Source organism: Poecilia latipinna, unplaced genomic scaffold, assembly GCF_001443285.1.
Source record: "Poecilia latipinna isolate Pla-1442-1.1 unplaced genomic scaffold, P_latipinna-1.0 Scaffold3926, whole genome shotgun sequence".
NCBI lineage: Eukaryota > Metazoa > Chordata > Actinopteri > Cyprinodontiformes > Poeciliidae > Poecilia > Poecilia latipinna.
In genome coordinates this window covers 7,804-18,852 of record NW_015116542.1, presented here as the reverse complement: position 1 = coordinate 18,852, position 11,049 = coordinate 7,804, and the positions used below count along the sequence as shown (strand labels likewise).

At 47.9% G+C, this 11,049-nt stretch overlaps 1 protein-coding gene across 1 annotated transcript in view; it reads right to left on the bottom strand.

The window, feature by feature from the left end:
* Window positions 1-143: 143 nt before the first annotated feature.
* Window positions 144-11,049, bottom strand: part of LOC106941897 (rho guanine nucleotide exchange factor 2) — a gene marked incomplete at its 5' end in the record, with an annotated part of 17,707 nt that continues 6,801 nt past the window's right edge. Inside the window, 15 exons of the mRNA XM_015025044.1 lie at window positions 144-1,293; window positions 1,361-1,511; window positions 1,579-1,857; window positions 1,935-1,985; window positions 2,116-2,157; window positions 3,049-3,101; window positions 3,170-3,247; window positions 3,364-3,573; window positions 3,672-3,739; window positions 3,839-4,011; window positions 4,124-4,200; window positions 4,271-4,519; window positions 4,591-4,708; window positions 4,823-4,948; window positions 10,322-10,572. Of these exons, the coding sequence (XP_014880530.1) occupies window positions 1,259-1,293; window positions 1,361-1,511; window positions 1,579-1,857; window positions 1,935-1,985; window positions 2,116-2,157; window positions 3,049-3,101; window positions 3,170-3,247; window positions 3,364-3,573; window positions 3,672-3,739; window positions 3,839-4,011; window positions 4,124-4,200; window positions 4,271-4,519; window positions 4,591-4,708; window positions 4,823-4,948; window positions 10,322-10,572 (1,961 nt within the window). The remainder of the gene's footprint in view (window positions 1,294-1,360; window positions 1,512-1,578; window positions 1,858-1,934; window positions 1,986-2,115; window positions 2,158-3,048; window positions 3,102-3,169; window positions 3,248-3,363; window positions 3,574-3,671; window positions 3,740-3,838; window positions 4,012-4,123; window positions 4,201-4,270; window positions 4,520-4,590; window positions 4,709-4,822; window positions 4,949-10,321; window positions 10,573-11,049) is intronic.

Sequence of the window (11,049 nt, the reverse complement as noted above, 5' to 3'; positions counted from 1 at the left end):
TGCACAGGGAGAACATGCAAACTCCATGCAGAAAGACCCGGGAATCGAACCCAGAACCTTCTTGCTGCAAGGCAACTAACTGTGGCATTTGCAGGCCTTATCATCCATCCATCCATCCATCCATCCATATAACAGCAGACAGGAAGTTTCTGAAATTTTTATATTCAGCAGAAATCAATAATCGGATCCTGAAAGGTTTCAGGTTCTTCTGGATCTTCCAGATGTTTCTGTAAATTCTCTGAAATGTTCTGGACAGGAAACCTTCATCATCATCTTCATCAGCTGGAGTCGTTTGTGTCCATCATCAGGTTCATAGTGTTTACATCATGTGACCTCATCATCATCATCATCATCATGTTGACACAAACTGGTTAATTAACTCTTATTGAAAAAACAGCCATGCTAACATGCTAATGTACAGCAGCTGTGACCCATGCAGACCTCCCTCCCAGTCCTCCCAGTCCTCCCAGTCCCCATCTCTAACTGGTCCCCTCTCCCCACCCTGCTGCTGTATTAAAAACTTTTTGGCTTCACCTGAAGATGGAACAGATTTTGAAGCTAAATATTCAGACGTAACAAACAGAATAAAAGTTTCTAAAACTACTTCTGTTTAAATAAAGTTCCCACAGTCAGGCTGCAGCTCCAAAGGCCTTCTGGGTAATGTAGTGTGGTGACCGTTCATGTGTCTCATGTTTGGCTCTGAGCCAGGAACAGAAATGTTTCTGCTTCCAGTGAAGCTCAGCAGGTCGGTCCGCTCTGAGATCTGCTGAATCAGCGTTCCTATCAGGCCAAATCAATTATTACTTATTGATCAGTCTCTCGTTTTAATATCTGAAATCCTGGCAAGCAGCATTTCCTAATTTATCCACAGTTTCACTCCAGCTTCTTTTCCCCCTAGCCCTCCCAGTAGCTCCCAGTAACCTGTACTGGTCTCCAGCTCCCAGGACGGCCAATCGCCTGAAGCTTTTTTTGAAGAAGATTTTGAACTTTGGACTGAGACACACAAACTCCGCCCACTGGCCTTATGGCCTCCAATCAGAGCTGACCACAGCCTCTGTAAGCCCCTCCCTATATGCAAGCCCCTCCCCCTCCAGCAGACATGATCAGTAAACAGTTGTCATGGTTACACTTCCTGTATCGAACAGAAAATTTAGGAAATGTTAAAGGAAAATGTCCGACAGCGAGTGGATCTCTGGTAGCGATGGTGACATCACGGTGACATCACAGTGACATCATGGCGACGAAATCCACTGGGAGGTTAGCTCTCGCTCTCCTCGGGAATGTCCTGGAGATCTGGGGGTCACAGAGCGGCGGTTACCATGGTGACAGTGAGGCGCCCAGCGGTGACGGCGGTACTGACCTCTGGGACTGTCGGAGCGCGGCGAGATCTTCATCACTTCCTCCTCCTCCTCCTCCTCAGGCCCCTCCTCCAGGCCATCTAACTGGTCGACAGGATCCTCTACGGCCAACGGGGCGACGGCGGGCGGCTCGGCCTCCAGCTTCCTGTCAACCTGTGGGGAGACACAACGGACATCAGCGCTGTTCGCCGCGCCGCATCACCTGGCTATCCGGACGCACCTGCTGGTCCTTGGAGGCGTCGCCCTTCCCTTTGTTCTTCTTCTTCTTCTTTCCGGACCCCGCCCCCTTCTTGCCGCCCTCCTCTGTCTTCAGACGCAGCCGCGACAGCTCCTCCTGCAGCAGCTCCACCTGCCGCCGCAGCAGCACCACCTCGCCGCTGGCGTCCAGCGCCGCATCGCGCGACATCGACCGCACCAGGCGGGGGGCGGAGCCCGGGCCGGCCGGGGGGGCAGCGCCCGCCGACAGCTCCAGGATCGAGTCCTGCCGGATCACCGCCGCCTGGGGGCGGAGCCAAACACAGCTGTTACATCACTTCCTGCTTCAACAGGAAACGCTTTGAGACTGGAGGAACGGACCTGCAGGGCGTGAAGCTGCGTGCTGAGCCCGACCAGCCGCTGACGCACTTCCTGTTGACATAAAGCGGGTCAGAACCAGGTCAGACCCGGTTCTGGGTCTGACCCGTTCTGTCGGCTCAGCCTAACCTCTGAGCCGACTGAAAGCTGATTGGTCGAAGCAGAAACAGGAAGTAGTGGTTACCTCGTTCAGGGTCCGTTCCTGCAGCTGGTTTCCGTTCCGGTCCTGAAACACGAAACCCGGTCAGAACCAGAACCTTCACAGTCACACACACTCTGATGAACCGGGTCGAGCCCAGCTCTTATCTGCCGCCTCCAGATGACTCGCTGAAACAGAACCATTTTGGAGCGCCGGCCAGCCGAGGAAAAACGGACCCGCCCAGAACTGCAGAGCGATACCGCCGCCATGCAGCTGCTCCTGTTGCCATGGCAACACCCCAACTGGGACCAGTCAGAACCTTCATCAATAATCTGCGAACCTATACCAAACCTACACTGGACCTGATCTCAGGCCCGGCGGCATTGGGGGGCTTTGTCCGCCCACAGAGTCCGCCGGCCCCCTGGACTGGAAGCTGTTTGTTGTTTTTACCTCAGAATGGCCAATTTATTCCTAAATCGATTTGACACAGTCGGGCCTTCTGCACTTCCCATATCTGTGTCCTATGTCACTTTTATCAGCACTTAAAACTGTTTAATCCGTTGTTAACATGTCGTAACCTGTTTTTCCGAGCCGTCTTCAAACGCAACATGAACGCTAGTGAAGGAGACCTGCTGCTGCTGGGCGGAGCTACAGGTGTGTTAGAATCACGGCAGCAAAACACAAAGAACTTTAAACAGTTTTTCCCCCAAACTAACCGCCTGTTGAGTGAAGCTGCTGGATGCAGGTAATGTTAGCTAGAAGATGACTAGCTAGCTAATATCAATACAGCACCTTAAGCTCTTTAACTAGTAGCTTGTAGGCTACTGGTGTTGTTGTCTCGGCTTCGATTCATTTTGCCCCCCCAAAATAAGTCGGTGCCCCCCTCTTAAACTCGTCTGGAGCCGGGGCTGCCTGAACTGGACCTGAACCGGCTCAGACTGAGTAGAAGCAACAGAGTTCTGGTGGAAGGAGCTTTACCTTGGAAGAGCTGTTGAGTTTAAAAGAACCGTTGACAGAACCCGAGTCCCCATCTGAAAGAGAAACAGGTGAGAGGAGGTCGGAACCATGCCAGGTAAAGAGCAGAACAGGTGTGACTCACTGCTGATGTCCTGGTTGCCGTTGGTTATGGAGGATTTCTGATTGCTGGTGTCAGACAGCAGCGCCGCCAGTTTGTCAACTGAAACAAGAAACAGAGAAGGAAAGTCAGATTAGGGTAACCCTAACCCAAACAGAACCAACAAGGACCAAGCAGATGTCCAAGCCTGTCCAACCAGCTAAGCAGAGCCTCCTCACCTTCTCCAATGGCGGCCAGGAGGAGCGGTTCTGCTTTGGGAGCGTGCGGCGTGTCGGCTCTGAACAGGTTCCGGTTAGAGGAGGAGGTTTTTGCCTCCACATGCTGCTCCTCTCCGTCTTGTCGCGCCGTGGCCTGGACCAGGTCGGAGAACAAGGTGGCCCGCTCCTGCAGGAGCTCCAGAACCTCCTTGTCCTTCTGCTGGATGTCAGCTGTGGAGACAGGCAAGGAAGAGGAGGGACAGAGGGGTATTAGGACCTAACTTCACTCAAGGTCAGAGGTCAGAGGTCACCAGGAGCAGCATATGTACCTCTGAGGCGGCGCTGTAAAGCTTTGTCTTCAGTCTCAATGAGAGGAAACTCGTCTCTGGAAGGACAGCTGCAAAGAAAACGTGACAAGTTTTACAAACCAGTTCAGCCACAAAACAAGAAGGAAACTACGTCACTGTGGTTCACTGTAGTTGGGCGTAGCACTGACCTCTGAGCGGCCTTCTGGATGCAGCTCATCCACGTCTTCCGGTCGTCTTTGGACGAAGCGTACAGCTCGTACATCTCTGGAGGGGCGGAGTCACTGATCAGGTACATCCCTTTTTCCTGATTGGCTACTTCTCTGACGATCAGCTTGGTCAGGGAAACCACAGGGGACTTGTCCTGAGACACAGGAGGACAGACAGGTGAAAAGACAGAGGACAAGGTCCCTCAGAGACAAGCCCAAGTTCACAGGTTTTTAAAGGTGATAAAGGTGAAATCAGGTGTGACTCACCAGTGACGCAAAAGTGAACTTCTGGTCCTTTTCCTGGAGGAAAACTAAGATGTCTGACATCAGCAAGACCTGCACATCTGGAGAGAGCAGTGAATGTTGTCATCAGGTGTTCCCCTGGTATCAGCCAGGTGTCCCCGCCCCGCCTACCTTTCATCCTGGAGCCCTGCACCTTCCAGGTGAGCGTCCCCTCATGGAGCAGCTTCCTCCTCAGCAGCTCCCCCCCTCTGAACGCGCCGCCTCCCTTCACCTCAGCCTGGGCCCGCGGGTCCAACCGGGCCTGGACCTCCTGCAGCCTCCGGTTCCGGTCCAACTCCAGAACCTCCTGATCCACCGAGCCGATCAGCTCCTTCAGAAGAACCAGGGCCTCCTGCAGGTCTCGCCGCTCGTCCGGACAGCCTGCAGGGGGCAGAGCGGGTCAGCGCCACCACCGGGTGGGAGGAGCACCTGGTGTGGGGGCGGAGCCTCACCTTTGGTGTTGTCCAGGATCCTCTGGATCAGAACCGGGTATTTGGTGATCCGCTGGGTGACCAGCAGGATGCATTCCTGGACGCCATGGCGACGCAGCAGAGGACCGCGACAAACCCGCTGATTAACACAGAAAGAAACCGGTTTAATCTGGATACCGTCCAGCAGCACCCACTTTAATCCAGTTCCAGTTCAGTCAGTGTGAACCGGAGTGAATCTGGTTCTGCTCCTCACCCTGATGAACTGCTGCAGCCTGCGGTCTCGGTTCAGCACTTCTTTGTAGAGTTTCACTGCTTTGGGGTGGCGGCTGCAGAACTCGGAGTAAAGCTTCTTCATGTCTTCAGCACACTGACCTGAAAACTGTGCACACACACACACACACACACACACAGTTATTAGAAACATGTTCTGTCCCATCAGAACTCTGAAGCTGATGTTCACGTATGTCTCCAGAGCCGCTGCTAGCTGCTGTGCAGCGCCTGGCCCCCCAATGGGAGTCACTAATAAATTCTGTATTTTTCACTGCATTTCTCCGAATTTGTGGAGGAACATTAAGGATCAAGAAGTCAACAGATTTAAAGTGTTTTTAAAACAAGGAAACAAATAAAATATCATGATTTAAATTGGGAGAACTAGGACTCATATGAAGACACTTTGCTGTTTTAACATGTTGTACTGCTTTGGTGCAAAATCATCTAAAAGGTCCAGGTATTCATCACTTCACTTATGTAACTTTGTCTTTTATAGGAATATTGAGGAATGTGCCTTTTAAAGGAGATCTAATGGGAAATAATTCATATTTGTTTAGATTTAGAGTGGAACCAAAAGCTTTGGAGAAGGTGTTGATGATTTCAATAGAGTTTTTTATTGGGGCCTGCCTATGCAATGCAGGTGTTTATTATTATTATTATTATTATTGGGGTCTGCCCATAGCAATTCATAGGGAGAGCAGTAGACTGTCCACTGCTCTCCCTATGAATTGCATGGCAGGCACTTATTGTTCTACACCCAATAAGGTGTTTATTATTATTATCATTATTTACTCTTCTTACGTCACCCTTAATGCAGCCCTGCTGCATCCACCCCGACAAAGGGTATCAAAATGTGCAGCTTGCTCCCATTAAGTGCGCTATTATTTTTAGTGGCATTCTGAGTTTAAAATGACGACATAAATTGCGAAAAACGACAAAATCCCATAGAAGTCAATGGAGGCTCCACTGTGTCTTTCTCTCCCACACAAACTTGCAGCTGCAGTCGTTAATTACCATGGTAACGGGTCCGAAGGGCCCAGACAGAGGCAGAGAGGAGAGAAGCCTTTCACAACAGAGCTGCGAGAGCTTTTCCGCAATGTATTTTGGGAAACGTATTTAAATGTCATTTCTTAACTGGCAGTTCTGATTGTCAAGATGTCTCCTACCCAGCTAGCAAGCAAATGTTCGCCGAACGTCTGAATGTTCACTCTGAACATTCGTGCATTATGGAAAAAAATATTTTTGCTGTAATTTTATTTAATCACTTTTAATATCTTTAAAACCTTTATGGTGGTTAATATTTTTGACAAAATCTCTATTCAAGTTCTTTTAGAATGTCTGCATCTGAACGTGTAACGTGTAAAACTGCGGTTACTAGCGTCAATACCCTATTTAGCCAGTAGAGGGCTCCACGCCTGTCCAAACATTATTCTCTCCATTCAAAATATGGTGATAAGTCCAATTTTTCTCATTTCCTTTCCTGCATAATTTACATTGCATTTATTCTAACGTAATGTAAATGTATCAAAGGAGAGTAATACTTAAATAAAAGTCATTTAAAAGTACTTTCATTTGGAAAATATGTATATTCTACCGAGTGACGTCACTTCCCAACCTGGATTGTATTCGGATTTCTGCAGTCATGAAACAACGCTTCTGTATTTCACATGAAACTGATGGGATCAGTTCGGCAAGTTATTGGCTTCCATACTTATTTGTATCATATTCTAACCAAGCATGTTAGACCACGTGGCGCCATTATCTCATTTCTTCTCAACTTTGATTGTAAGTTTGATGCAGCCAGAAACATATTTCTGTGTGAAGTTTCCTGCTCCCCTAACTCACCAAAAATGGCTGAAAAGGCATACCCAAATTAAATCAGCTGCTGTTCTTGGACAATTTGGAGTACCTGCAAAAGCCTGGTTTCTTTATGAAGATTACAAGCTAAATTTTCTATTTTAGCAGGCAAAAAAATACTTTAACTGTAAGTAGTTTGTAGCTATTACATTTGTAATACAAAATTTTTTAAATATTTTGTTTCACCCAGATTTTTCATTTTTATTTCTTGTAAAGACACATTGAGTGTTGAATGTATGGACTGGGAAATACAATAAATCTGTAGAATAAAGTATTCTGCTTGTGGATTTCAAGTTGGATCAAAATAGCACAAAAGAAATGTCATTTTGAGGATGTACAGGTGTTGTCCAAGTGTGCCATTTGGAGTCTCCATTTGGTGTCTCCAAATGGTACACTAGGACAACATCTAATATACAAACTTCTAATGACTGAAACTCAATGAGGAACGGATCAACGAGGCTCTAATGAAAGATGATGACCAGAGGAATCCTCCGGTAGACACATTACTGATAGTGGAAATTACTTATAATTATATGAATAAAATAGCATATCTGGGGGGGGTTAGCGTACAGTCAGACCTCCTTCCCCTTCTTGCAATACACTGTCCGTCCGTCCGGCACCCCCTAACCCTACCCTCCTTCTTCGCCCCCCTTCTGACGATACACTAGCCCCCCCACCTTCTCTCCTTCTTTGAACCCCTCCCTCCGGCCGTTCCTCCCGTGCCACCAATTCCCTCGGTCCCCCATTCTCGCTCTTCGGTACGCTCTACCCACCTCGCTCTGACTGTATCAGCGGATGACTAAAAGCTTCCGGTATTCTCAAATCCAAAACTTGTCTTACAGTCATAATTCTCCACTCCCATGAGTTGTGAAGTTCTGCTGAAGAAATACATCCAGTTTTGATACATGGCTATGCATGCAGCTGGTGGATTCATGTCAAAACAAACCCCAAAATGCCTTATATCCTTATGACAGGACAGGTGTTGGCTACACATCAGTGGCTTTAGATTTAGTTTCCCAGTTGACCTGTCAGAAATATTCCAGAAAGAATACAGGCATGTCAAAACGAGCTCAAGTTGCTCTCTGGATATTATTGGCTCGGAAAAAGCCATTTCATAACATTATTGGTAAAATGCGGTGTCAATCAAAAGTGGGGGGGCTCTCGGCTGCCCAGTAAAAGCGTCATAATGGACACTGGCAGAGTTTAAACCCTTAAATCTCAGCCCCGGAAAATACAATGGAAAAACGGCACGCGTGCATTCCCGTGTGGGTTAAGGGGGGTAAAGAAAATAAATGCATTAATACTTAGGGTTTATACAGTCAAATGTGCAAAACTTACTGACATTTTCCAACACAGCCATGAGAAGAGACAGCTGGTAATCGGAGTTACACCATTTAATTTTCCTTTGGGATCAATGAAGTATATTTGAATTGAATTATTTTTAGATCCATAGGTGGAGAATCTACAGGACTAGTAAGCACCAAAGTGGACTAGTTTCTATAAACTAGTTGATGGTTATAGATGAACAAAAAATCTAAATGTTCAGTCTGATCCATAACAGCATGTTGTTGTTGACCCTGTTTATCCTGAGCTACCTGAGCTACTGTCACCTCACTAAACACCACCTGTCTTTTCCTTCTCTCTGGATCATCAGCTATAAAATAATATGCAGCTGGACATATTAATGTCAGGGCATTAACTGGTATCACAGCACAAACTAAGTGATGTTCTGCTTAATGCAAGTTGTAATTCAATTACCAACGAGTCCTAATGTTTATCTCATTATTTCAAGGTCCTTCAAAGAGTAGTTGATGCTGAGCAGTCTGTGTTACAGCCTCTGACTGAAGACACTGTTTTTCTAATTAAGAGAAACTCAGAGATTTTCATATTTCTCCTTAATGAACATCACTGGTGTTTCATACTATTAATAATAATTATTTGAATGTTTCCTTTAATAGATTTGCTTAAAGTTATGGTGGATTTTTCTGCTATGTAATTTCAGGTGACAACTTGAAAGTAAGGTAGAAATGTCGCCTAGCTGAAGATGTCAGACCTCAAAGAATAAGCCCAGGAGGATCAGGGTGAAAAGTTTTTCTATGGCAGTAATTGGGATTATTAGCTGCACAGAGTTGTTCATGGTTTCCTTCAGCTTGATCCCTTTATGTTGCTTCATTGGGATTAGGAGTTTTAAAAACCACCTGCCATTTCTACAGTATTACAGACCACTTAGAAATACATGACAATGAAGTAGTTCAGAAACGATGACTGCTTGACCGCCTTCCATACCGCATCCCTGTAGTGTCTCATGGAGAACCAGCGACCCAGCCTGTATACGATGTTGATGGCATCTGGTAGTTTTTCTTCTGGCAAATGGAAATAACCTTGCTACGAACATCTTCTCCTTCTTCTTCATCTATTCCCGAAAGCCGCAAGTCCCATCTTCTTTTATAACGTGAAAGTTCGAGCAGCTCATTTTCCATTTGCAGCATCTTTTTTTCTGATTTCTCAACTCTTTTGACGGTTTCTGTCATCTTCTCTTGCATTTCTTTCATTTCAGCATGGATATAATCCACTGAATCTTTGAGATCATTTATGCTAGCTTGCAGACCGTCCGCTCTCTCGTTTATCAACTTTAAAGTTGCTATGATGTAGGGGAGAGCTTGCAAAGAATGACCACTCACGCCAATGTTAATGAAGAATCTGTGACCCATCATTTTCTGTGACCGCAGCAGGCGATACTGAGTAAATACTGATACAGCTGGGATTGTAAGATTCACGTCTCCTTTATTACCATCGCAATGACGGAGAAAATAAAATGTATTACTTTGTATTTGAGGCTGAACAGTGACCACTGCATCGCATCCCTATGTGCTGTCGCTAAAATATGTAAACCAACCGTGGCCGTTTAATAAACCGGTAACCGATTAAGAAATGGATCACACTGGTCACAGATTATTCTGGCCAGAATAATCAAGCTATCGCCCCCTGCAGTCACACATTTGTCACACATTTTTCTGTAACACCTCCATCTTGTTGGGCCTCCAGTCCCAACGAGATATAATGCTGCTAAATAATGCTGTTTGCTGTTTCCAGTGACGTAAATCACGAGCAAATCAAATGGTTTCGGTGCCGTACCCTGCTGTGCTGCTAATGCTAACCCTGGAGTAGGTAGGAAAGTCTGATAACAGTCGAACTAAGCGGCGCCGGATCTGCTAATGGAAACTGAATCTGGTTGGGGTGGACCGGGAAAGAACTGGACCGAACCGGTTAGAGACGCTCTGGTGGAAAGGCATCTTTAGTTCAGTCAAAACCTCCTAATGTGGACGTCCTCCATCACTCCACAGGCGGAGGAAGTGGGTCGGCTGAATTCAGTACCGCTGGAGCCCTGCAGGGGGAGCCGTCTCCCTCAGACTGAAAACCGGACCTTTATTCTGGCTTCATGTTGTGACTTCTCAGGTGAGGTGGCCAGGTGAGACTCACCAGCAGCTAGTCTTTGTATTGATTTTGTGTGCAAATAAAATATTCTATTTAACTGGTTCCTTAGACCTGAACCTGCCAGGTTCTGCCTGGTTCTGTCCAGACTCCAACTCCCTCTGACCCCCTTTGACTCCACAGGTGAGCTTACCTGTCGCAGCAGCAGGTCGCCCAGGCGGCGGACAGTAAAGTTGTTGGCGCTGCCCTCCTGCAGCCCGTCCTTCCTGCGGCTCAGCAGCTGGGACAGGAAGTTGGCGTGCAGCTCCAGCAGCTGGTCTAGGCAGGGGAAGATGGTGTGGACCACACCTGCCTCCAGCAGCACCTCCTCCTGCATCCCTCGCCGGTAAACACCCTCCATGATCCGCAGCGTCCGGACGTGGTGGAACTCCGTCTGGATCAGCTCTGAGACATGGGACGGGTGGAGGCAGATGGGTGGAGGCAGAGAGGTGGAGACAGATGGGTGGAGGTAGAGAGGTGGAGACAGATGGGTGGAGGTAGAGAGGTGGAGACAGATGGGTGGAGACAGAGAGGTGGAGGCAGACAGGTGGAGGCAGAGAGGTGGAGGCAGATGGGTGGAGACAGATGGGTGGAGACAGAGAGGGAGACAGATGGGTGGAGACAGAGGTGGAGAGGTTGAGACAGAGAGGTGGAGGCAGATGGGTGGAGACAGATGGGTGGAGGCAGATGGGTGGAGACAGACAGGTGGAGACAGAGAGGTGGAGGCAGAGAAGTGGAGACAGAGAGGTGGAGGCAGATGGGTGGAGACAGAGGTGGAGAGGTTGAGACAGAGAGGTGGAGACAGAGGTGGAGGCAGAGAGGTGGAGGCAGATGGGTGGAGACAGAGGGGGGGAGACAGAGGGGGGGAGGCAGAGAGGGGGA